The sequence below is a fragment of the Drosophila elegans genome, unplaced genomic scaffold, assembly GCF_018152505.1.
Source record: "Drosophila elegans isolate 14027-0461.03 unplaced genomic scaffold, ASM1815250v1 contig_512, whole genome shotgun sequence".
Classification (NCBI taxonomy): domain Eukaryota; kingdom Metazoa; phylum Arthropoda; class Insecta; order Diptera; family Drosophilidae; genus Drosophila; species Drosophila elegans.
In genome coordinates, this window is record NW_024545895.1 from 600,060 (window position 1) to 627,963 (window position 27,904).

A 27,904-nucleotide genomic window follows, 5' to 3' on the forward strand; every position below is an offset into this window, starting at 1 on the left:
GCATATCAAGCTATTCATATTAAAAAAAGAGAGGTAGATCTTAGCACACTGAAGGTTCATTAACTTTAAGCTTGGAGTCCCGCAGCAGTATTATCAGACTGTCTTCAGCGGTGATTTCTGGCCACAATCTGTTAAGGTGAGCCGATTCATCCACAGGGAGAGAGCACTTGGAATCTACCGTGATGGATACATTGGGTGGAGAACCATTGCGTACATCTACCCCTGCCAAGCTTCCATCAAAAAACCCTCAGTAATCGACGTCACTGGCTCTGACGTCATTATTGGTTCACTTTCGTGCATCATTTATAACTGCAGTTCTCAACTTCATGACCAACAACAAATGCATAAGCTGGTGCTTAGGCCGCTCGCCCTCTATATCGTGCTTTCGAATCAAGGCGCGCAGCCGCAGCTGTTTTCGCATCAACAACAATACGGCGCTCTCTTCGAAGCCTCGCTGCTTTGCTTTACTCGTGGAAGGTTGAGCGATTGCGTTGAATTATCACTCTCTTCGCACCTATATTTGCAACAACAACAAAATCGGATGACTTTGCCCTTTTCATTATGCATCTCCTTGCTTGAAAAGAGTCCGCTTCTATACAGCGCTCTCTTCCGAGTTGCGCTCCCTTCACCTCCCTGCGCTCCCAAGGGCACTCACCGACTCTGGAAGTATCTGCAATTTAGTCTTCTACGACTGTGCGAATGGATTGCATATATAACCTACGTAATGATAATCTTCCACTGCCAATACGTATCCGGACTGGAATATTGCGTACGGCTCTGAATGGCTTTTTTAGACTTGCAAGGCAAAGGCCGCATGTGGATTTTACAATACCATTTCATGACTTTCGTTAACCATGGCGACAGTTTCAGAGAATTCATCAGTCAAACGAATTGGAACTAATTGCCTTAAAATTTATTTTCAAAACATATCTGGAATGAGAACTAAAACTCAGACTGTCTTAATGAGCACTTCCAACAGTGATTATGATATAATAATATTGGTTGAAACCTGGCTCAACCCCAACTTCAACTCCAATGAGTTCTTCGATACTAATTTATTCCATGTCTATCGCAAGGATAGAGACCTCAGCAGATTGAAGTGCGAGAGAGGTGGAGGCGTCATCGTGGCTGTCCGCCGTACCTTCTCCTGCTGCGCAGCTGTACTCTCAAACGAGGACTCCCTTCTGGACCGGTTGGCTGTTGAGGTATCTGGATTGTCTGGAAAGACTAGTTGCTTCTTATATTCCCCCTGGAAGTGACTTTACGCTTTATCAGGCGCATATGAATAACATTAAAGATAACTCTGTTGGTCTCGTTGTGACAGGAGATTTTAATTTGGGATCTGTTGTATGGTCATGCGATCCGCAATTCCATGCTATGGTGCCTGTACACCAGCCACATGAAATTATTGTTATCGATGATTGTTTTAATGATTTGCATAGGCTACTATATTTAATATTCATCAATTCTATTGTTCATTCCTCGGTAAGCCTTGCTGAATTTAGTATTTCTAGTTGTGATGCTCATCATAAGCCCTTATACTTTAATATTGAATTTTATAATTTCTTACCAGTTGTTAACTTTATTCCTATGTATAATTTTGATCATGCCATTGACCATGCCTTGGTTGCCGTAAGTGATTGCCTCACGTCTATGGATTGCGTTTCCTTGCTATCAAATGCTTGTATTGAGACCAACTACACTAACTTTCTTGTCGCATTAAAAAATAATCTTGACAGCACTTGTTCAACCAAGGTACGGGGTTCCTATAGGCTTCCTTGGTATGCAAAAGGTCTCCAGAAATATAAAAATCTAAGAAATAAGTTTTACAAACGGTTGATTAGATCTGGTAAATCATTGGATCGTGATAGATATAGACAGCATAAGCGGAAATTTAATTTTCTTAATAAATTTCTATATAATCAATTTATATCCGACATTGAAAATAGCTTAAAGTCAAATCCAAATGTGTTCTGGCGTTTTATTAATTCAAAGAAATCTTATTCTTCCATACCGTCAACTGTGTCATATAACAACACTACCGCTAATTCTGGGACAAATATTGCAAACTTATTTGCTTCCTTTTTTTCGGCCAATTTTGAGCCTGCTTGTGACTGGAATGACGAGCAAATTCTAAATAACATTTCAGAAATTTTTAATATTGGTTCCCTTGAAAAAAATGATGAGGACAGTTCTGAAGCTATCTAGCAATTTGACGACTCCATTAAGCCTGACATATATGGAGATTCTTCATTTTTTCTTAAAAAATTTTATCACAGTCTTCTTCAACCTCTTAAGATGATCTTCTCGTCTTCGCTACTTCAGGGTAAATTTATTTCTAGATGGAAAATTGCCAAAATTTTACTGGTTCATAAAGGCGGAAGCAAGTCTGAGGTTTCTAATTACAGGCCTGTTGCTAAAATAAGCAATATTGGAAAGCTATTCGATAGAATTGTAGTTATAAAATTATCCTTCCTGATACGTACTTATATTGACCCTAATCAGCACGGGTTCATGCCTGGTCGTTCTACTACCTCGAATCTCTTGGTCCTTTGCTTTTCATTATTTTCATTAATGATATTTGTTTCTGCATTGAATCTGCCAAGTATCTTCTTTATGCGGATGACCTTAAAATATACATACCAGTGAATTCCTTAAATGACAGTTATTTGCTACAATCGGACTTGAACAAAATCAGTTTATGGTGTATTCAGAACAATTTTCCTCTCAACCTAAATAAATGTTATGTTGTTGTGTAAATGTATCTTAAATATTCTTTCTACATATGTTATCAATAACCATTCACTCTCTGCACTTACTGAGATTATGATCTTGGGGTCCTCTTCGACAGTAATTTTTGGTTATTAACCATATAAACCATGTTCTGCCGAAGGCATATGCAATGTTCGGATTTGTCAAAAGAAACACTATACTTTTTAAGGACCCATACTCACAGCTGACCGTGTTCTCAGCTTCTGTGCGTTTAAGAGTGGAATATGCTTCCTTTATTTGGAACCCGTCAAGTGTTGTTCATATCAATAGAATTGAGAGGCTGCAGAAAAAGTACCTAAAATTTGCACTTCAGCCGTTAAACTTTTCGGAACCTTTGCCAGCTTATTCTAGCCAATGTGGCATATCTGCAGTCTAGTAGATCGGCGTTCGATAGCGAGCTTGCTCTTTATCAATGATGTTATAATTGGTAATATAGATAGACCATTCATATTAAGCTCAATTAAGTTCAATATCCCTGCCAGGAGTCTCCGTACCGTCATCCCATTTTTTAAAAGTGCTGCGAGGACTAACTATGCGCGGAATGAGTCAATCTTAAGAACTTTAAGACTTTTTAAATCTTTGCCACTAAGTATTCGATTGCTTTTGGGATCCAAGAAGAATGTGCTTAGGCAAATACTTAGGGAATATTTTTTAAATAATACTTAGTTTTAAGTTAAGTTAGCTGATAGCCAGATAAGGATTTATCCATTGGCGAATAAATAAATAAATAAATAAATAGCAGCTTCCAAAAACTTCTATGCAATGCAGTAGAGATGGAGTCTGATAAGTCTTGAAACTAATAATGTCGTCTTAAAGTTTTTCGTACTGCTTTCTTTATGTGATCGTTTGTATTTAGGCTGCAGGTATGTTGTTTCATACGCTGGAAGAAAAATTTTATACGTTTTTATTGCCGTTCTTACCATGGGCTTGCTTGTTTGATGCGGTTCTTAGCTTGTGCTGGGAAATTCGATTACAGAAGCCAATACTTAGAGAGGACATTGTTTATCATTCTGGTTGGTAAGTATTTGGATCAGGTTATTTTTATTCTTTATTAGCTCCGACTTTGTTGTCTGCAGGAATGTCATGAAGTTCATGAGGTTTTTTTGCAGAAAGGCGATCAATATTCTTTGCCATTTTTGAAGTATTTGAAGTGTTTCTTCTTGGATTTGTTGATTTGATGTTTGATTCTGGTACTGGCCCTGTTGTTGAGATTGGAACCATACCTGGATAGCGAAAAGCGTTAGCGAACGGCATTGTGTATTGTATAATGGCGTTTCTGCGTTTGGGTGTCTGGGTGCTCTTATTGGATGGTACTGAAGAACTAACGCTGGGGTAGTTGCATCGTCCTTGTTGGCTTTGCATAACTCTTTTGAGTGTCTTCAAATGTAACGCATACTAAGCGCATGGTCCAATAGGTCTTGTTGTAACCGAATTTTCAACAGTTTGTGCATTGATCGGTGGTTTTCCGCTTGTGTGGTATGGCAGACATTAAATTGTTTTGTTGGATAAATAGTTGTATCTGTTTATCTTATTTCACTCTGAAACATGGTTTCAGTTTTGGTGTATGCTTTGGTTTATTGGATCTTCTCTTTACGGAGACTAACATTAATTTAATCAAATCTTAGAATAAAAATTATTATTATTCAAATGAAACTTATTTAAACTGAAACAGGCTTAAAAGGCCTTTATAGTTGTTGCTGGCTGGAAGTTTATGTCGTAGTAGACGGCTTCAGCTGAAAACCCGAGTTAAACCTCTTGCAAAATAATTTGAGTGCAACGTCCCCGAGGACGTTTTTATATCGAACATTCGATATAGGCTCAGAGATTTTTTGCTCACCAAAGCTGGGATCCTAATATCCATATTGGTCTAAAAGTGATATTGTAAAGCAACACCTTAAAGTCTAGTGATCTGGGGGGTTCGATTTGTCCATGTGTCGGTTTATCTCAGTTTTTTTGTTGTGTTTAATGTTCCAATAAGGTTTGGATGAAAATTTGTATTGATTTTTTTAAACCAAGAAGTAGTGTCGTTGTATAGGTCTGATTGTTTTGATTTTATATTATTTTTTCGATAATGAGAAATGTCGTTAGCGTTGTTATTTTGTGTGTATATATGTGTTTCTTTTGCTGTTTTATATGCGCTTGTGTTGCCCTTTATGCCGATGTGGATAGGAATCCATAATAATAAGTTTTGTGTTTTGGAAATGGTTATTACTGGTAGTAGCAGTAGTTGTTAAAGTAAGTCTGGGATTTAAGGCAGGATAGTAGAGACATGCAAATTACGTGTTTTCCTGGGGCTTGCAGAGGGGGGAAGTACCCGTAGAGGCCGAGTGCTTTTTCGATTTTTTTTTAAATGAAAACAGTGCACATAAAATTAACGTCATATATAAATAGGGCACTGTTTGAAGAAAATGAAAACATAAAATTATAAAAAATGGAAAATTGATTGTCATATAACGGTAGGCGTAGGAGATCCTGACTGCAATTTTCATCTGAAATCATAAAATCAAACGTTATTCCACTCAAGAGAGTTTTTGATAGTCGGTATTCTACGATTTTTGAAAAATTTTAACATTATCCAGGAAAAATAGGCTTGAAAAAAATATTTTGGTTTTTGATTAATTTTCATGTCCGAAGAGTACCGACAGTAGTTTTTTATGCTTTTAAAAAAAAGATAGATGAAAAAATTGGTTTTGAGAAAACGCCGATTAAAGTTTGCTTGGTGCGCTCGGCCGACATAGCGTCAACAACTGTCACTTGCCATATCATCCATAATTTTTAAGATTGGCCTTTTAAATTATTAATTCACTCGAGAGAACTGAGGAATAGTAAAGTTTTAATTGTGATCTTTTTATCTGTAACGCTACAGCTTGAGGTGTACAGCAATTTATGACAAGGAAGGTTGTTCTTTAAGGAAGGTAGGTTTGAAGGTAGTTGGTGTGGTGTTGAATTTTTGTAATTGAGAAGTTAAATGTAGCTTTAATTATTAATTACATTTTGTATATTTTATTAAGGTAATTTTTGACTGGCAAGCAAGGCGGCTATGTTAATGGGAAATTTTTATATATCCTAAAAGAGAATTTCGTTAGTTTACTAAAAATTTAAGTTGCCTTGTGAGCGCGATAATGTTAGTAAGGGCATTGTATGAAAGGATAACTTAGTTTGGGAAGCCTTGTGGAATGACGTTGTCAATTGAAAAACTGTTGGAAAGGGATAGGCCTTTATTGACTATTATTTTTTCAGTTTGTAATAAAATAAGTGACATGTGGAATAATTTTTTTTTTTTTTTTTTTTTTACTTATGCATTTTATTTATTGAATCTTCTCTGAATTGAGACTAACAATAAGTATATAAAATCTTAAATTAAAAAGCTATATCTGACAGTCAAGTTGACTGACGCGGGATGTAAGGGCTCTAATAACTATTGCTGAGCTGGAAGGTCATTTCGTTGCAATCGGGTCCGCCGAGCTGGTTTGGATGAGAAGTTAGCTTGGTGTGGTAGAATGCCCAGATCTCTGTGGATGTTGTCGTTCCGAACATACCAAGGTGCCCCAGTGATAGTTCTCAGGATTTTTGATTGTGCTCGCTGGATAATGTCGATGTTACTGCTGCTCGCGTTTCCCCACAATTGGGAGCCGTAAGTCCAGACTGGCTTAAGCGTGGAATTGTAGAGCAGAACCTTGAAGTCCAGGCAGAGGGGGGAGCGAGCGTTTATGAGCCAATGGAGGTTATTGGATTTTAGTTTTAGATGAATTTTCTTAGCTTCGATATGTCTCCGCCATGTAAGTCTTCTGTCAAGGTGGACGCCAAGGTACGTTAAATCGCCAGCTTGTGGAAGTGGCGTGTTATTCAGAGTTAGCGGGGGACACGTTTGTCTGTTAAGAGTAAACGTTATGTGTTTACACTTTTGCGCATTTATTTTTATACGCCAGTCTGATAACCACCTCTCCACTACAACGAGATGATCAGCTAGTTGTGCTGTTGCCTGAATTGGGCATTTGGACCGACTTAAGATCGCGGTATCGTCTGCGAATGTAGAAGTAGTTAGCCGCTCGTTCGTGGGAATATCTGCGGTGTAAAGGAGAAATAGAGTTGGACCAAGGGCGCTACCTTGAGGAACTCCAGCCTCTATCGTGTAATCATCGGATATTGTAGTGTTGCATCTCACGGCGAAGGCTCTGTTGTAAAGGTACGATTCAAGTATCCTGTGAGTGTTTTCCGGTAGTAACGTTCTGATTTTATGCATGAGGCCATCGAGCCAGACTCGGTCGAAAGCCTGCGCAACGTCAAGGAATACCGCACTGCAGTATTCCCGAGACTTGAATGCTGTTCAAATCTGTTAACTTGCTCTATTGTTCCATGGCTTTCTCGAAAGCCAAATTGATGCGCCGGAATAATGTTGTGCTCTTCCAGATATGGGATTATGCGTGTCAAAAGGCATTTTTCGAACAGTTTTGACAGACACGAGAGTAAACTTATCGGTCTATATGAGGCAGGTATTGTGTGATCTTTTCCTGGCTTTGGGATCATTATGATTACCGACTTTTTCCATTTTTTTGGGAAGTAGCCAAGTCGTGTAATCCCGTTAAATAGTTTACAAATTACCTTAACTGCACAGTTTGGGAGTTCAATTAGCATCTTAGGAGTTATTAGATCACCACCTGGGGCCTTTTTTGTTTTTAATCGCTCGCTGATGACTTTTGCAACTTCGTTTGTTTGGAACAGAATAGGCGCCGTCTCAGTTCCACCTCGAATTGGCGGCGACGGTAGTGTGAATGAATTATTTGCAGGGTTTGGCTGAAAAACATTTCGAAGGTGTAAAGCAAATGTACAGGCTCCGTCTTTGTCGCTTCTGGCCCAGCTGCCTGAAGAGTCTCTTACGGGAATTACTGTTTCGGCCGGCGCATTTAGATTTGGGTGGGCCCTCCACAGGGGATGCTTGGTGCTGGTGTGTGAAAGTTTCTCAATGTACTTGCGTTGTGCTTTTTCTTCTTCGTGCCTTAGAGCCCTGGTAAGTCTGCGACCAGCTTCCTTAAGACTATGTTTTGAGGATGGCGATCTGCTGGTTTGCCAAGCACGCCTCAAACGTCTTTTCTCCAAAACAAGCTGTTCGATTTCAAGGTTAGTTTTGTGTTGGTGTGTGTGCCCATCCCTCCCTTGCGGTGTAGAGACTTTGGCTGCTGCGACGAGTACAGACTCCAGTGCATTGGCATAGCAGTCGATGTCCTCCTTGAAGTTGAGCACTGGTGAGTGGTCCGATGATAGATCCAAAAGCGATTTTGCAGATATTAGATTGCGGGAAATATTTTTTTTCACAGCAAAATCAATTAAATCAGGTAGTTTTCTAGGATCTGTTGGCCAGTATGTAGGACTGCCTGGTGAAACGTAGTCCAGTTTGTTGCATGTTTTGATGAGTGCATTATATAGTTGCCTTCCTTTGGGGGTAACAAGGCGGGATCCCCAGTGTGTGTGCTTGGCGTTGTAATCACCTGCTGCTATGAATCGCTCTCCAAGTGAATTGTAGAAGTCCATGAATTGGTCTTCTGAGACTGTAAAGCGGGGTGGGCAGTAGACAGCGGCAATGGCAAGGTTGCTGGTGCCCAACTGTAATTTTATCGATGTAGCTTGCAGATAATTTTTTGCAAACCGTTGGTAAAAGTGGTGTTTGATACGGTCTCTTATTAAGATGCCGGCTCCGCCATGTGCTTTACCATCTGGATGATCGGTGCCGTAGAACGTGTATCCTCGTATTTGAAAGTTATATTTGCTGGTGAGATGCGTTTCTGCCAGCAACATAACGTCGATGTGATTTTCGTTCAGAAATTTAGTTATTTCAGGTATATACCGTGAAACACCATTGGCGTTCCACAGAGTTATTCGGAGGCTAGGCATAATTTATTTGGACTGCTGAGCTGCAAGCATTTGTAACAAGATATTTTGGTTTTGCATTAGAGTTTGTTGCAAAGTTATCATCATAGTTTCCATGTTACTTTGTGGCTGTCCCATGCCCTGCTGTATGTTATCAGTTTTCGGCTCTATGTGAGCTGTGCCTGATCTTAGAGCACTGGCGTAGGAAATGCTGTTGGTGGTAATTGAAGGGCCAAATGATGACCTGGCTGCTTTTGCGAAGAAAACTTCGGGTGTCGTTTGTGATTTCATGTAAATGTTCTGGCGTGCCGTTGTCGCTCTTTGCATCCGACTTTTCATCTCCTTGTAGACTGGACAGCCTCTGTAGTTTGCTGTGTGGTTTCCTTGGCAGTTTACACACTTTCTAGTGAGAGAGTCTCCCTTGTTGGCAGGGCAGGGTTCGGAGCCGTGGCAGTTACCACAAGCTACACAAACTGACCTGAGGGTGCAGTAAGCCCTGGTGTGTCCGTATTCCTGGCAGTTTGTACATTGCACTGGCCCGTTCCGTTTGTGCGGCTCTTCAACTGTGATCCTACGGTGCAGAAGGTACTGCAACTTGTAGATCGGGTGCACTGCCTTTTTTTTCAAAGTTCTGCTGTCTGGCTCCAGCTCGACCTTGAAAAGGGGTTGCGGCTTCTTGTTTTTGTTCATAATGTTTATAACATTTTTGGCGGTCACATCGGGTTCTATTCCCTTGAGGACAACTTGTAAGCCCTTGCAACTTTTCAGCTGGTACGTGTAGTAATTCTTTTTGGCATTGTTTAGGTACCTCGACACTACTCGGAAATCATCTTCGGTTTTGGTTTGAAGTTTGGTTTCGCTTATGTTCCCTTTCATAAGCGGAATAACATGAAAGTTATCCTTCCCGACAAGCTCAACTATTTTATTTACTAGAACGTTAGAGATCTTCTCCCGAATAAAGATAGGTGGGGGCTTTAGTTTCTTTGGGGCTAATTCTTCGTACTCTGTTTCAGGCTCCGCCAGAATGGAAAATCTATTTTCATTTAATGGCCCGAGATTTTCAGTGCCTTTGTTGGTACGGTTTATTTTGGGCATATTGCCGTCAGATTTGTTTGGGGGGGTTAGCTTGCGCTTGGAAATATTAATATAGCGATCCATGCATGTCTGTGCTTGGCCGAACCCGCTTGCGGAATTGTAATTTTTCCTACCGTAGCTTTTTTTTTGCCGTTTGACTCGATTTTTGCACTTGGTTGTGTTGTTGCTTTAACCGCTGCAGAAGAAGAGAGTGGAGTCGTTATTGCATTGTTGGCGACAGAGACCGTTGTAGTTGACGTAGTAGTTGCTGTTGTTGTTGCACTAGGTGGCAGAAGCTCGGTTGGAGTTTTCGCAGCTCACACCATGTTGTTTGTGCGGTGAAAAGCAGGGCGGGAGAGCAAGAACTAGCTCTCTGGTTTTCGGCGGTCAGTAAACTTGCACTTTCTTGCACTTTCGGTTCTACAGTATTACTCGTGAACGAGAAATAAGCATTGTTTCGGGCCAAAGAGAGACGACGTTTGTCTTGCTCACTCTGAATTTTTTCACGGGCTTCGTCTTGCTGTTTTTGGCGTTGAGTGCGCTGATCCACGTTCTTACTCATTTATTGATAGAGCGTAATATTAATTAATTAATTATTAAAACTTTAGTTTACGATATGCGAATTAGCATCGCGAATCGCAAAACCACGCGTTTATAAATTTTTCCGAACGTTTACAACTCAGTGACTTATTGTTTTTCCGGAGCGTTAAGAAAACACGTCTACACGCGACCGAATGCAATGATGCAATGCAATGTGGAATATTTTAAATTCACTTTATGACGTGTTTAATTTAGGATTACAAATTTAGCTCAGCTGCGAAGCCAGTAGAAGAGAGAGTTATCAATATCAATTACCATTTTGCCAGGGTTCCTATAAAAACAGCTGATTGCTTCGCGTTGCGAAATAGGTCTGAGCCCTGGTCGCCACATCTATGCCCCCTCCAGTGACTTCGTCGACTGGCGAGGTAAAAAAAAACTGCTAAAGCATTGTTTCGGGAAATTGTGACAAAGGCGGTTGCAAAGCTTTCTGTTCTGGTGACTGGCTGAAATCCACACAGTCGAGAAAACAGATCAACTGGTAAAGCTTTCTCGGGACCATCCATGTTTATAATGTAGACTTTCTCATCCACGCGGTGAACTACTTGGTGTGGTCCAGTATGGGGTTGCTCCAAAGGTTTTTCAACTGCATTGCTTGTAAGTCCAGTGGATGTACAACGCCTTCGCAACCGTTTCCGCAGACATGTTTGAAAGAGGAGTAAAGATATGGAATATCACTCAATGTATCAAGTTGGTCAATTGGTCAGACAGTTCGGCAATTTCCTTGTCAGCTTGCTGTGCGTCAAATATCGCTTAGGCGATGACGTTAGTCGGCATGCTTTTATGCATTTATGCATTTATGAGTGACAGTGCTTCTGCGACTGCATTGTTCTCCACGGGTGGTAACCGATTTCCGTAAAAAACTGAGAAATGAAATCCAATTGACGCGGATATGCTTTGGCGGATTTTTGATTTAAAGGTTATTGCAATGGGTTATGATCAGTTTTTATAACAAAAGAAGAACGTCCCTCCAAAATGTGTTTAGAAGCTATAATGCCGGAAAATATGGCCGGTAGTTTGAGATCGTATGTGTTGTGCCCTCGCTTTGTTGAGGGCTGTTTCCGAGAGAAGAAACTTACTGGTAGCCAGACATCGCCATCCTGCTGCGCCAGGGCGACTCCAATGGTGTAAGCATTAAGTTTGCGATAATCACTATTAGTACGACACTCGTTGTGAATCGGGTTCGCCCATTGGCTACTTGAAGGACGAAATACTCCTTGTTAAATCGTCGAAGTCCCCGTCTTGGCTTATCGAAAACGGGGTCAATTGTCTCGATAAAATGCGCTACGTCATTATTGACGCATGTTTAACCCTTTCGACCCCAACTTTTTCCCTGTCGAAAAAAAAATATTTTTTTTTTTGTATTCTGTTTGTATTGGGCCAAGCAGTATTTGAGTAAAGTTTGAACTCCCCACCCCCACTAGTTTGGGCGCTACCGGATGTTGCTTGTGGGCAACGTTGGGCCATAGTGTATATTAAAGAATACATTTTTAGTTGATGGTTATTTTTGTTTATTTTCAATTTTTAAGTATGGTAAGACATAAAACAGTTTTTATTGTTGTTACAGCATAGGTGTACTTTACATTTAATACATTTTGACATTGGGGTTCCTGTCTTACACAGTCTGCAACGCCCTTTTTCAGTAAATACCACCCAATGTTCCATGCAATCGTAACGCATAGAATTTGTAGGATTTGGCTGATTTTTTGGATTGATTGGAAGACACACTGCTAGTTGGAGAACCCAAAGATATTATTGAGTTTTCTCTTTGCATATTTGATGGCCGACCCCTCTTTTTTTCAAATGAAGTAGAGTAAGTACATTGTAGCAGCTCATGAGCAACTTCCATTTGAAATTTGATGAGCGGTATATACTTTTGATTTGGGTTTAGAAAATGAAAATTTTTTCTATACAGCAGCCATGCATTTGTCATTGATGTTCCCAAGCACCAATAAAAAATTCTAATGTACCACTTTCTTGAACGGTGGTTTATTTTATATAGCTCCATAAGCATGTCCGCTAAGTCTACTCCTCCCATACCCTTGTTATAAGAGCCTACGATAGCAGGCCTTACAACATCAATGTAAACTTTTTCTTTAGGACTCCATCGTTTGCACATTCCAACTGGCTGATGGTCTTCATACGAAGATAGTAGTTGAACCGACTTATTATCAAACCATTTGACGCATATCAGATTATTGTTTACTTCATATTTTGTATCAAATGATCCTCTTCCACGTTTTTTCAATTCTGCATCTGAAAGAAGTCTACAGCTGCTTATGCGGTTTTTGCGGATAGTTCCGGTTGCAAATATGCCATTTTCCTTCAATGCAACCAAGAGACTAACTGACGTAAACCAATTGTCAAAATACAGCTTGAAAGGTTTGCCTTTGGGAAGACCTTTTGATAAGTATAATACCACATCTGAAGATATTCCCAATCCAAAGTTTGGGCAAGTGCCTTCGCCAACATACAGTGTGAAGTCATAAACTAATCCAGATGTTCCAGCGCGCGTAAACATTTTTAAACCCCATTTGTGAGGCTTAGCTGGGTTGTATTGCTTATAAGACGATTGGCCTGACAAAAAATTAAAATTGAATTAAAATTAAAATTAAATTTTAATAAAATTTAAATCTGAATACCTTTGTACGCAATGATTTGCTCATCAACGCTTTGATGTTCTTCTTGGGGTAGTTTACCAAAACTTTTTTTGAGAATGTCAAGTAAAGGGCGTATTTTGTACAGTTTATCATAGTTCAAATCACCTTTTTTTAGTTGTTTTGTATTATCGTTGAAATGTAAACATTGTTTGATTTTTTCAAACTTTCCTCGTGGCATTGCATCCGATATAGCAGAAAGCTTGTATTCTTTTGACCAAGCCATTTTAAATTGAGGTACTTTTATGACACCCAAGTACAATAAAATTCCGATATACCTTTTATTTGATCTCCAGTACATTGCAGCTCTATGCCGTGCTCTTGCAACCCATACAAATTAGTTTGATTTGTAATTAAATCAATAACATTATTGTCAAAAAAGCTGCAGAAATACTCTACAGGGGTCTTCACTTCATCGATTTGGCGATTACTATCTTCTTCCCAAATACACCCTGGAGCTTGAAATGGCCTATTTCTCCACTTAAGTGTTTTGGGATCAACTTTTTCAAAGCAATTATCAGCCACAACACTATTTTCTTGAATGCTTTTTTCATCAATCAAATTTTCAATATGCTCAAATTCTATTGATTCTCCCCTTTCCAATATACTTTTTAAATTATTCTCCAACATTCCAGAGATGTCTTCCATTTCATCACCACTTTCTTCGTCACTGGAGACATCCCAATCGAAGTTGACAATTCTCTCAATATCATCATTTGATAAACCTTTTTCTTTTGGTCTCATATTTTGGTGGTGCAATGGCCCAAGGTTGCTCACAAGCAACTTTATTACTTTGAAAATTCCTCAGCTGTTTTTTAATAGAAATCAATTAGATTGAACTACAACATGCATTAAAGAATTCATTTATTAACAAATTTCACTCACATTCTTCAACTTTTAATGCGTAATTAAAAAGTAAATCACTTTCTTTTCAATATACCTCACAATACAACAATCACTTTTTACGCGAGGCACGTCCAGCACATTCCAAATAATTTCGTCAAATGATGCGCAAACTAGAATTTTTTTGCTTACATTCTAAGTATACACATCAAAGCACCGTTATCTCGAAGAATAAGCAGACAAAAACAAAAGCACCGACTACCGATAGCCGTTAAACTTTTGAAATTGCTCACAGGCAACTTCGGGGTCGAATGGGTTAAAGAGGTTTCGATAAAACGACTAAGCAGCTCGGAATATTGGCTGTTTAATTTGACGGAACTGCAATGATTTCTGATTAAACGTCATTAACGACGAAAAGCCAGTTGAATTTGCGCTGTAGATTGCGGCCAAACGTTAGACTCAGAGTGCCATTGGTATCAATCACTGATGAGTTAGCGACATTGCGTTAATGTGTGTCTGTACAGCGTTGCCTTTTTTTAATAGCGAAAGCGTTATGAGTGACATGACTGATCCGGAATCAATGAGAAATTTGATGCAATGGTCGTAAATATGCAGTCGAATTACTTGGAGGGCAGAGCATTCTGGATTTTGCTGTCATCGTCCTGTACGGAAGACAGCTCTTTTAATTTCCCTGTAGCTGAACCAACGAACAGGGCTGCGAGCACTTTTGGGTAATATTGCCGAACTTGGCGTGGTAGAAACGTAAAACTGGATGCTTGCACCTTGCTTTGATGACCGGCTTTGCTGGAATTGCTGAACCGCAAGTTACTTTAAAGAATATCCATAGAAGTTTTAATCGCAGTAGTTTCGGACTTTAACTCGACCACGCTGTCCTTCGAAACTTGCCGCGACCGGAATGTCCAGTAGCCATTACGAAAGAGCTGGTTTTATCCTCAAGGAGATCGTTGGCGAGTGCAGTTTGCTCTTTGATAGAGACTGAGCGCAAAACTTCCAGATTACGCTGAGGCTCACTCGTCGTCACTTGACGCTAGAGCTGAGAGGGCTTCTTATCCCCAAGGTCTAGCTCTAAAAGTTTTGTCTATGGTCCGAAATTGGCTGATGTGAGCTATTAAATTATAGTTTTAGTTCCGAAAAAAATGTGACTGCTTTGAGTGTCGTTCAAAGAATGATTTTTATTTTTCTTTAAGATTCATAAGAAGGCTTTGAAGTGGTGTTCATATAATGCTTTGTGGCGAAACCCCCTTGTTCAGCATATTGGACCGGAAACCTGGGCCAAGTTGTTTACGCTAGCTCGGTATGGTGGGAGTGACAACAGGATCTGCAAAAGTAGGTGAAAAAATTATCTTCCTTCTTGTGGAGATCCAGGCGACGGTTGTAATTGAAATAGACAATGCGACTAGTATATATATTATAAATAGGTTGATGTGGTACCTTCCTCCATGTTAGTGACTGCTAAACCATTATCCAAATTTCCAAGGTGTAAGTCCCTGGAGGTTAATAGGCTACAAAGTGTCAAGTTACGGATGTATGGGAGATTTATCTCAATGGTGTTCATTTAACGGCAAAGGTGTGAGACGGTATATATTGTATTGGTTTTGTGATAAAATCGGAATTTTAATTTTGAACATGAGTGTTTTATTTGTTGTGCTAGATTCTAATGATAAAATTCGTGTTCTAATTTAATTCAAATTTTTTGCTCTGTAAGAAAATTTTGTTTATTTTAATTTCGTTGTCATTACGTGTATATTTTGGAATTGTTTTTAATTTTGCAAATAAGAGGCTTTGAGTTATGTTTTTCAAATGGTTGTAAAGTATGTCGATATTATTCTGATATATAAAGTTATTGATGTTTGTTCAGTAGCTCTGTTCGTATTATAGTCGTATGTTCCATAACCTTTTTGATAGTAGGGAAAAGTGTAGTTTGAAATTCGTTCAATTTGATTATTAGTCATATTCGCTATGAAACCAAATTATTTTTTCAAATAGTTGGGTTCGGCCACTAAAAAGCTAGAAAATTGTTAGATTTGTGCTTGAATGTATATTCTTACTATATATTATAAAATCTTCAGAAAGTAACTCGTCGTGGTCTAGGGCTAGTCGTAGTTCTTTCCTTTTACTCAATACTTTTCTGTAAATCTCTGTCAGGGTGGAGTTTAAACATTCAAACGTCGAGTTACAACTCGATTGTATGTAGAATATATGTAACATGTAATTCTATGTTGCACTGTGACAAATAGTCTATAAAGACAGCACTAGAGAACTTGGCTCTCTGATCAAAAACTATATTTATTTGGTATCCGGAATTGACTGAAGAAAAATTTGAAAGTTTTGGTGGCGAGTACAGAGTCCAATTGTCCATCGGTTATAAGTGTCTATAATTGTCAAATTGTAGCTATTATCAATTGTATTTGAAGTATGACCAATTATGTCCGTTCGGGGTTTTGGGAAAAATGAAAGGGTGCTTCTGTTGGTAAGACAAATTTGGCAACCCCTGGTTACTTGAGAAATTGGGGTACAAAGATTTCCTATTTCAAACGCTGACACATTTCCTCTACTCACCTGTGATGAGTCCTTATTATATTGTCAATTTGGTCATTATGCAGTCGAGCAGAGCGGTCGTGTGCTTTATTCGCTCCGCCAAAATTAGCAAAAAGGCCAGTCAAAATAAAAAATAATCACAAATAATTAGTAACGCAAAAAGACTCACTCTCTCATTAGCACTTTTGCTTTGTTATGTCTTATATATATATTAAAATTGACCAAAAAGTCAACGTGGAAAAATCAATTGGAAGTGCCAACATGCAATAAAATACAAGCGGCACCCGTGCGCCTCGTCATTCCCGAAAAAACAATCGTAAAGTGCACCAAATTGGATGCGCCGAACCCAGAAGTCTCAGAAGCTGAACGTAGGCTTCCAACCGATCGACGAAACGCATATTTCTCTTTCTACTCTCCGAAAAGCACCGAAGAGTACGACAAATGGGTATCTCCGGCACCCCTTAGCTTGCAAAACATTCCTTGGCACTCTTAGTCGCCAAATACTCTGCAAAATATCGCCAAAACAAGGCAAGTAAGCATAAATACGTCAGTTGGGTCATCATTAACCAGCACTGTTACACTGTTGCCCTCACAACAACAACTACAACAACAAGCTCGGCAAGAGCGTCGGTTTCAGATTGTAGCCGACCTACAAATGCTTGGTACCGTCATTATAAATCGAAAATGCATCAAACCACCCTATGCTACAAACTGGTATGGATAGGTAAATGTAAAGCGTAAGCTTAGCCCGCAAATTGGCCAAGATCAAAAACCCTCTTTACGAAAATAAGTTCTCACTGCTGGACAAAGACGACGATGATGAAGTAGAGTCCAAACAAGTCCCCAAGGCCAAACCGCTTCTCATTTACTTACGTGAAACAATAAGCAATGAGCTGGTAAACAAAAAATACTTTTACGTAATGTCACTGACCAAAAGCAACCTTAAAGAAACAAAACTCGCAATTCTAAATTACTACTAATCAAAGCGTTACAAGACAAAACTAAAAGCTTTTATACGTACCAGCTAAAAAGCAGTAAAGGGCTGCAAGTGGTAATAAAAGGAATTGAACTTAACGTTTCTATTGTCGGTAAAAGCCATAAACATAATTAACAGCAATAAAGTTCCGCAGCCTATGTTAAGTATTGACCTTAGTCAAGAAACGAAGCAAATCAAGAAAAACTCCGTTCACCCAACATCCGTAGTGTCATTCGCTAACGCTCTTCGGTATCCAGGTACGGTTCCAATCCCCATCTGCACACGAAAAACTAGTAGCTGCCATCCGCAAGTTTTCTAAAATACTGATGCAAGAAGAAAGGCAGGCCCAAGAAACCTTTACTCAAAAATGCTCACCTACGAACACAAGATTTCCGCTCTGGAAAGCTCACCCTAATATAAGCCCACTAATTCCAGCCGAAACACCGTTGCGAGACCAAGTTGGCTCTTGTGCTAACAACAATCCAGAAAATGCAAACGTTTTCACAAAGCATTTTTACGTTTTTAAACTAAATGGAGCTGCAGGCACGTTCAAAAAACCTGCACTGAGCCAAGGCGAACACACCACATATCTCTAAGGTCATCATAGATTACATCGGAAAACTTTTTTAATGCCATAACGAAATCCGCAACCGTGGTAAAAATTTATGATTCCAAAGCCAGGAAAAGATAAAAGATAAAACTCTTCCCTCGTCATACAGACCGATAAGTCTCCTTTCATGCCTGTCCAAGCTCTTGGAAAAACTTGGATTTAGAGATAAGCATCGTACCATTGAACAAGTCAATAGAATCACCTCGGAAATTCGAACTGCCTTTGAAAACACAGGAAGGACGTCTCTCAGGCTTCTGACAGAGTAGGGCTGGAAGGTCTTATCTATAAAATTAAACTCCTACTTCCTCAAAATGTTCACAAGGTGCTTTTAAACCGAGTCTTCTTGGTGGTACGACACAAAAGTTGCTTAACTAAAGAGGTTGAAATCGCAGAAGTCGTACCACAAGGATGCGTCCTACGACCCAGTCTTTACCTCATACATACGGCGGATATACCCACGACCCAGCGACTGATGACATCCCCGTTCGCCGATCATACAGCTATCTCAAGTCGCTCAAAACTTCCACTTAAGGCATCATCATTACTGGCTTCACAAACCAGCTAGCACGCGCTCTCTGCAAAACTAGAACACAAAATGACTCATCAACCAAATAGCCCTATTAATGGGTACTAACTAAATTTATAGATTTAAGCTCTATTAAAAAAAGATTCGTCAGGGTCACTGAGATTGTGTAGAAAAGTCAAGCATCTTAAAAAATTAAGAGTCTGCGAAATACTTCGAGAAGGCGTCTTGTATTACTTGAAAAATTTCCTCCGTCAAATAAGCGATTAAGGTCTTCTTTGGATCTAAAATTGTTTTTAAAATATCAGTGATATTTTCCAAGGTTTTTACCTGATTCTGTGATATACCTCCGTGTCTTATTTTTAGTAAAAGATTCACGTAGTAAGCAAATTTTGTGTCACAACCTTTTCATGGTAAGCCGGGTTTCTAATAGAATACAAAGCGTACATTCAGCTTCATTTTCGGGCAATAGATGCTCTTAGTTAGACATCTTTAAATCAAACTTACACTTCAAAGTGGGTAAACGTTTAATGGAGTGCTCCGAATCAAAAAATTAAAATAATGCATTTTGAATATAACGGTATTTACTTAAATTTGTTTACCTCGTGCAATCAGTTTGATTGAATACATTTTTATACCCTTGCAGAGGGTTTTATAATTTCAGTCAGAACTGCAACGCAGTGAAGGAGACATTTCCGACCCTATAAAGTATATATATTCTTGATCAGCATCACTTGCAGAGTCGATCTAGCCATGTCCGTCTCTCAGTTTTAAAGCTATCTGCATGAAACTTTCCCAAATGTTGTCTTTCTATTGCAGGTAGTATATAAGTCGGAACGAGCCGGATCGGACCACTATAGCATATAGCTCCCATAGTAACAATCGAAAAAAAATACAAAAAATATTAGAACTTTCCTGTTTTTTAATTTTATTTTAATTTCTTCGACATATAGTAAATATTTCAGAATTACGGTTTAAATTTCATCGAAATCGGACGACTATATCATACAGCTTCCATAGGAAAAATCGGAAAAAAATACAAAAAAAATTATAACTTTGGTGTGTTTACATTTTTTTTTAGTTCTTCGCTATATAGTAATAGTAAAATATTTCAGAATTATGGTTTAATTTATAGCTCCCATAGAAATAGTTAAAATATATAAAAATTTGTTTTTAAATGTAACTTCTATTTTGTAATTTTGTTTTTTAATTCTTTTAGACTTGATAGTTTAGAATTTCGCTTTTAATGTTATTAAAACGTTGCTGCCACAGAAACTATCGAATATTTAAGCTGCAAATCATCATAGCTTCAATGTTTTTAAGCATATACGCAAGTAAATCATAATTTTAATGTTTTCAAGAATATTTAGTTTTTCCAATAGCTGCAGGGTATATGAACTTCGGCTTGCCGAAGTTTGTTTCCTTTTTGTTTTTTTATGTTTATGTTTTTTTTGGGCCTTCTAGTTGTATATTATCCTTTAAAATAATATACCATTAATTCCATTACCTGAAGGACATCAGCGTGCCAAAATTTTATCAGCCCGAGGCAGCAAAACTCTGGCAAACCAAACGCCTTGTTAATAGGGGATAGGTGACAGTCACCTAATTTTGTTTGAAAATAAAAGGAATCAAAAGAAGCGAAATTTATTTATCTAGTTGGTTTTGGCGACCTCTCCAAAGTATATTAATTGTTAGCCGGCTCGAGGTCAGGATGTTAAAAAAAAAAACAGAAAATTATTTTAATTTTGGTTATTTGTCAATATATTTCGGATGCTCTTCGGCAACCGTCTTCAGGACAACTATAAAATAATTACAACGATTTTAATATTTTTAACAAAAAGAAAACCATTTACATTTGACATACATTTAATTTACACGTCTGCGTCCGGTGACGTGGAGTTGTTAACTAATTATTCTTTCCCTAGTAAGTGTCTATATAAATGAGCGCAATTGTCAGTGTCCGTTTTGTAGTTCATCCGTATGTCTGTATGTGTTTTTATGATATGTAGCATTTTTATGGTGAATTGTTTGGCATAGTGTTGTTATTTGTTGTTTTTTGCGCGTTCGTATGGTGTCTAGCTTTGAAGTCCGATTTATGTTGTGCTAGTCTAGTTTTTAGTTTCGATTTTGTTGTTCCTATATATATCATGTTGCATATTTCGTTGTTGTTGCCGTTGCACGGTATTTTATATATCACGTCTTTTTTGTCAATTTCATTTATCTTTGATTTTGTTCTGTTGTATATAGATTTTAATGTGTGGTCCGGTTTATGTGCGATACTTATGTTTTCTTTGCCGTAGCATTCCGATTTCGCTACACGTTCGGATAATGCCGGGACATATGTAATTGACATATATTTTTGTTTTTATTGTTTTAACGCTATTTTGTTTTGTGTTCCGATAATAATGTTTTTATTATATGTTTTGGGAAATCATTGTCTGTTAACATTGATTTTATCTCCTGAGTCGTCTCTTCGTGGTAATCTGTGTCTGAAATTTTGAGCATTCTATGTATACAGCTTCTAGCTGTATATGTTATAATTTGTTTTGGGTGTTTGGAGTTAAAATTGATGATTCGTAGGATGCAATTGGTTTCTTGTACCATTTTAAGACTAATCGGTTTTTAATTATTTCTGAGTCCAAATACGCTAATTAATCGTTTTCTTCCAGTTCCATTGTAAATTTTATATTATTGGCGAAAGAGTTGAGCATGGTCAGTGAAGTTTTAATGTCATCCACTTGAATGATTGCGAACAGGTCATCTACGTATTTTGTCAGTAATATTGGAGGTCGTCTTAGTTTTTCTAACGTGTTGTCCAGGAGAGTTTCCATTACAATATCTGCAATGACCAGCGAGGCTGGCGATCCCATAGGCATTCCTTTTAATTGTGTGTAAAAATTGTTTTCAAATTTGAAATCTCTGTTTTCTTGAATAGAAAATTTTATTATGTCCATAAATATTGTTTGCGGTATTTTACTGTGTTTTTGTATTATTGTTGTAGGATGGTGATCCGATGGAGGAGCAGATTGGTCGAAGAGGGGTTCCTTCTTTATGAATTTTGGGTAGTCCATATATTCGTGGTGGTAAAGCTGTGGTGGTTGTCAACTTATTTCTTTCGATCCTTGAGATAAGTTCCATTTTTATTAGTTTGTTCACTATTTCGTTATTTTTTTTATTTTTTGTTTGTAGTCTAGAGGTGGGGTCTTGTCTTAATGACCTGTATGTGTTCATATCCTTTAATATGTCCTTCATTTTTTGGTTGTAGTCATCTTTGTTCATAGCTACCGTCTTGTTAACTTTGTCTGAGGTCAATATTAAAATATCGTAATTTTCTTTAAGAAATCTCCTTGTTTGTCCCACTGTGTCTAGTATTGCACGGTTGAATGCACTTTCTTTGTTTGATGTTTTGTGGTCTTTGATAACCAAAGAGAATTGTGTTCGCGCCTCTTCTTGTTTCTCTTTTTCAACATCCTGACCTCGAGCCGGCTAACAATTAATATACTTTGGAAAGGTCACCAAAACCAACTAGATAAAATAACGGAAGGCACGCCGATAGCATAACACTTCAAAATGGGATATGCGGAAATTAAACGTAACTACTACAAAGCAAGACCAACGATTAACAATTTCAACTGACGTCAACTAAATTAACTAAGTTAAATACGAACATTATTTCTTTTAAAATGTAGGAAGACAAAAATAATACCCAAATTCATAAAAGACAGCACTAGGAGCCACAAATTGTTTACTGACGATAAGGACATACATTTTGACATAAACAAATTACTGGACAAACACACACATTACTACACATTACTACAAGACTAATCAAAAAGAGAGAGGATAAGAGAACGATGTTACAAAAACAATTAGACCCGAACGACTTCACATCATTTAGGGAGAGCGAGCAAAACATTGCAAAAAAACTAACAAAAACAACCAAGATGAGACAAATATGGAAACTAGAAAGACTGCAGATGGAACGGAGCAAAGTTCTAACAGACAAAAAAAAAAACAGCTGATTGGTTTGTAAACAAAACGGACACCGAATTCCCGCCAGCAATAAAATCACTTTTGGCGAAGGGTCCAAAGTTCGCTCTCCCAATAGAGAAGAAAAAATTCCCTCTCTTAAAATACATTGCGGACGGAGAGGAAATCCTCAAAACTATTATTGACAAAGAGAAACAAGAAGAGGCGCGAACACAATTCTCTTTGCTTATCAAAGACCACAAAACATCAAACAAAGAAAAAGCATTCGACCGTGCAATACTAGACACAGTGGGACAAACAAGGAGATTTCTTAAAGAAAATTACGATATTTTAATATTGACCTCAGACAAAGTTAACAAGACGGTAGCTATGAACAAAATTGACTACAACCAAAAAATGAAGGACATATTAAAGGATATGAACACATACAGGGCATTAAGGAAATACCCCACCTCTAGACTACAAAGAAAAATTAACGAAATAGTGGACAAACTAATAAAAATGGAACTTATCTCAAGGATCGAAAGAAATAAGTTGACAACCACCACAGCTTTACCACCACGAATATATGGACTACCCAAAACTCATAAAGGAACCCCTCTACGACCAATCTGCTCCTCCATCGGATCACCACCCTATACACTATGCAAATACATAATTGACATATTAAAAAACATAACAATAGACTCCAAATATAACATAAAAAATTCAGAAGAATTCAAAGAAAAAATCAACAACACATATATTGGCGACGATGAAAGATTAATTTCATTTGACGTAATTTCATTATTTCCAAGTATACCGACAGATCTACCCCTGGATATAATTAAAAACAGATGGACAATAATACAAAAACACAGTAAAATACCGCTCAAACAATATTTATGGACATAATAAAATGTTGTATTCAAGAAATCAGATATTTCAAATTTGAAAACAATTTTTACACATAATTAAAAGGAATGCCTATGTGATCGCCAGCCTCGCCGGTCATTGCAGATATTGTAATGGAAACTCTCCTGGACATTGCGTCCGGATGAATCATCAATTTTAACTGCAAACACCCAAAACAAATGATAATAAATACAGCTAAAAGCTGTATACATAGAATGCTCAAAATTTCAGACACGAATTACGACGAAGAGACGCCTCAGGAGATAAAATCAATGTTGACAGACAATGATTTCCCAAAACACATAATAAAAACATTATTATCGGAATACAAAACAACAAAACAAAATAGCGTTAACAACAATAAACACAAAAAATAGATGTCAATTACATAAGTCCCGGCATTATCCGAACGTGTAGCGAAATCGGAATGCTACGATAAAGAAAACATAAGTATCGCACATAAACCGGACCACACATTAAAATCTATATACAACAGAACAAAATCAAAGATAAATGAAATTGACAAAAAAGACGTGATATATAAAATACCGTGCAACGGCAACAACAACGAAATATGCAACATGATATATATAGGAACAACAAAATCGAAACTAAAAACTAGACTAGCACAACATAAATCGGACTTCAAAGCTAGACACCATACGAACGCGCAAAAAACAACAAATAACAACACTATGTCAAACAATTCACCATAGAAATGCTACATATCATAAAAACACCTACAGACATACGGATGAACTACAAAACGGACACTGACAATTGCGCTTATTTATGTAGACACTTACTAGGGAAAGAAAAATTAGTTAACAACTCCACGTCACCGGACGCAGACGTGTAAATTAAATGTATGTCAAATGTAAATTGTTTTCTGTTTGTTAAAAATATTAAAATCGTTGTAATTATTTTATAGTTGTCCTGAAGACGGTTGCCGAAGAGCATCCGAAATATATTGACAAATAACCAAAATTAAAATAATTTTGTTTTTTTTAACATCCTGACCTCGAGCCGCCTAACAATTAATATAAAATTTTTGTATGTTTAAAGGAAAAATGAAAATGTTATTAAATTCATTTCCGAGTAAAAACTATAACAGGCCTGTATGGTTTTATAATGAGAACGCTAAAGCCGAGTTTCTCAAAAGTCATCTTTCTTTTGCAGGTAGTATATAAGCGGAAAGGAGTGGGATCGGCCGAGTTTATCATATACCATCTATGGAACAATCATTAAAATAAATTAAAAAAGTGTTTTGCTGCTTTTCTGTGCAAGTGTTATATCTGGACGTATAGAAACTAAAAGAAACTTTAAAACACGTAGTTATGATAAGAACTGTCTCATCTCCGAACGTCAGCTACGCCTGGGCGCTATTTCGCACGTTGATGCGCTATGATCAGTACAAACAAGTGGCCTTATGTCACCAAGCAAAGCTTGCTACGCTCGGCGCCCTCTTCCCTAAGGGAAAAAGGGATAGTAAAAGAATGGGCTAATTAATTCAAAATTTATACCAAGCTAAAAAACCAATTAAAAATACTAATTACGTTTTAAGTAAGATAAGCTGAATGCTTACAAAATTGGTTGTCAGTAGCAAAAATTATATTGAAGACATTACATAGTACTCTAAATGGCTCATGTATGTCAGAGTTCGATCTACAATGTTTCAAAATATGAGGAATATAGTTCCTAGTAGTACGATTAGGCACTGAAAAATGTGGGCGGAAATAAAAGTAACACCAAGCATCGTTCTGAAGTTGGAATTTTTTATTAGGAGAAGTCAACTAGAGTAATATGGTAAGGTAAGGTTTTCATCTCATTTAAGACCCCGTAGAGCAAGTATTAAAAAGTTTTTTGCACAGATTCTGTTTGGTCTCTATGCACACCATATTCGGGACTCCAACGTGGTGACCAATACTCCAGGATTGGACGAACTAATGAAATAAATAAGGTCTTTGTGACATACGGATCATAAAATTTTTATAAATCCAAGCCCTGGGTTTATTCACCATGGACTAAATATGGTCAGAAAATGTACGTTTTCGGTCAAGAAGTTCATTATAACTTACCTGCGTACATAAGGACGATTTTGTCAAGATAAAGGGAGATCTTTAATATGTAATGTAAAAAGAAGTGTGGTGCCCTTGGATCAGCCTTGGTTGGATCAGCTTACTGAAAGAGCTATTAAAAAGGATAACTCGAAATCCATGGAAATAGACCTTTGGGATACCTCTATAATTGCTAGTATTTGATTTATTTTCCTTTTTATGAAGGGAAAGAGCAAATGATTCCTTCCAAATAGACAATACTTTCTAAGGATAGGGTAATCAATTTTTTAAGTGGTCTGCATATGGTCTCTGTCTCTATCACATAGCTAGGAACACCGTCAGGACCCGGTAAGTAGACTGGCTTCACCCTTTGCAGATCTAGAAGAAGAGAGCTTTCACTTAGACTCCAAGAAAAATAGTTTGAAAAAACTGCGCAAAAAGATCGGCAATAGCCTGTTCAGAGTTTGCTCCAGATTTGGAAATAATAGCAATGCTGGGTAAGCGGCTGCGCTTAGTGTTAACAAAATTATAAAACTGTTTTGGATCTTTTGAAAATTTGATACTACAATTAAATATATAAAATTGAACGTTAGCACGGTAAAATTAGACCGATCACTTATGTATCTAGAAAAGGTAATTTTTTTTTCGAAAAACTACAAATTTATTATAAAGTCTGGACTTCATTTTTTCTAGGCGAAATAATTTATTATTAAACCATGGAGTGGAGGCTTATTGGAGGCACACAGAAAGAAGGATTTTAAGGCACTACAAAAGATATTAACAGCCTCACCCATGTTAAAGCATAAAGAAAGTTTAGACAAATTAAAGCCTGATATACAGGTATTTAGGCGGTCAAAATTAGTCTAGCTTCGTTTAACAGACTTCTCAGATTTTTCCTTAAGCTCCGATCCTGCATCAACAGTCAGCTCTAAAGTTGTTTGATAAGGATTTTCAGGTTGCGTAAGTTTTGCTGCGCCAAAAGAAGTAAGATATTAGTTTTTCATCTGTGGACCAAGTCGCATTCGGTGAATAAAATTCACCTGAAACTATTGACGGTTCTTTTAAAATGGACGGGAACTCAGATGCTGGCGGAATGTATGAACAAGCAATACATATAAAACTATCAGTTAACGATAATTCTTTTAACTAGAAATTCAATGTCATTCATTTCATTAAAAGGTAGTTATTCAGACGTGAGGTTTGAGTCAACAGCAATCGAGACGCCTCCTCCTCATCTGTATGACGATCAAGCCTATAAATTGTGTACTTACCCGGAAAAACTCCGGAGCTAAATATTAGGTTTTAATTAGGTTTCTGTAAACATAGAGTATTAACATGGGATAAAAATAAAAACCTATCATAATACCACTTAATAAGTAAGCTCCTTTTGATAAGAAAGAAGGAGGCGGGATGTTAGTTTTTTGAAGAGGAAGCAAAGGGAGCTGAAGAAGAAGTTGGCACACTAGTCGGACTACTGACCATAACGGGCCTTTTCTTTTTGGTTCAGCCTTGAACTCTTTTGGCATGTGTTGCGGCTAAAAGTCGTCACAGCATAAAGCTCGATTGGGAATTGTCCCTAGCGTAAGGAAAGTTAAATTTTTTCACTTTTACCTAAACATGATCGGTTTTAGTTCTTTTTTGTATATATGACAGCACATAAGAAGATGTCTGAGCAGGGGATAGCCGGGAAACAAATATTTGTTTCTTGAGTGGAAGTGATTTCGGATCTGCAGACTAAGTCTTTGCAGAACCAGCCTGCGGTAAAGTTAAGTTACTTGGGTTTTGTGCGTTCACGGATTGTGAAGCCACAGCGGACAAATAATAAATTTGGGAAGTCCCTGGCTGCACACCATCCGCTACGCATTGTTCGGGTCCCAAATCTGCTGATCCTCAGAAGCGTTCTGCTGCTCGCGTGCTGATGACTGCGGGCCTACCCTCTGGCGCCTTATTGCGCTTTGTTGACTCCGTTAATAGCTTGTGGCTAACAAGCTCTAAAAGGCCGCCTTTATCTTGGTGCATGTACATTTCGTTCGCAACCTCGAAACAAACGTCAAATCAGAATCGCAGATTGGGCTTCTACGATAGGTCATCACTTGTTCGAAATGTAAAACTCAGTGTGCACTAAATTTTCAGATAGCCAACATGTCATGTTTAACTGGTCAGCTCTGACCATCAGACTGCATTTCTTGCAGAAACACAGAAAATTGTTATTCATATTTTATTAAATTTGTATTTGTTAGCGAGCAGTTTAAGGAACTTTTAAGAGAGAGAGAGAGCGTGAGTTCAAAAGCGTTTTAATTTTTTTTTGTATTTTTTTTTTTGAATCAAAAATATGTTGAGAATATTAAAAGTTGTATAATATGTGTATTTAATTTAAAAAAAAAAAAAACATAGATGTCGCCGCAGAAAAATTATCACAAATTTTTTTTTCGCTTTAAAACTTTTGAGCATAAAATCAAAAGTATTTGTCTGAACTAGCCGCCATCG

General features: G+C 37.8%; 2 protein-coding genes across 3 annotated transcripts in view; one reads left to right on the forward strand and one right to left on the reverse strand.

Moving 5' to 3' along the window:
• LOC108138474 (eIF-2-alpha kinase activator GCN1) overlaps positions 1–27,904 on the forward strand; it is a 99,818-nt gene that overhangs the window by 63,016 nt on the left and 8,898 nt on the right. The window contains exon 4 of one of the 2 annotated variants that reach the window (XM_041709786.1): positions 24,540–24,623. The exons of the other annotated variant lie outside the window; for it this stretch is intronic. Within the exon in view, the coding sequence (XP_041565720.1) occupies positions 24,540–24,608 (69 nt within the window). The 3' untranslated portion in view covers positions 24,609–24,623. Of the gene's footprint in view, positions 1–24,539; positions 24,624–27,904 lie in introns of those variants that run through there. 2 annotated transcript variants of the gene reach the window in all.
• On the reverse strand, positions 10,581–14,996 carry LOC121467682 (piggyBac transposable element-derived protein 3-like). The gene is made up of 3 exons (XM_041709787.1): positions 13,851–14,996; positions 12,951–13,773; positions 10,581–12,885 (listed from the first exon to the last, which is right to left on the reverse strand). Exons 2-3 carry the CDS (start codon positions 13,264–13,266, stop codon positions 11,948–11,950), a joined length of 1,254 nt encoding a protein of 417 aa, XP_041565721.1. The 5' UTR covers positions 13,267–13,773; positions 13,851–14,996; the 3' UTR covers positions 10,581–11,947.

Coding starts and splice junctions, on each gene's coding strand:
- LOC121467682 (XM_041709787.1), bottom strand. CDS start 13,266: ATGTACTGGAGATCAAATAAAAGGTATATCGGAATTTTATTGTACTTG. Junction 12,886..12,950: donor GCAAATCATTGCGTACAAAG/GTATTCAGATTT, acceptor ATTTTTTGTCAG/GCCAATCGTCTTATAAGCAA.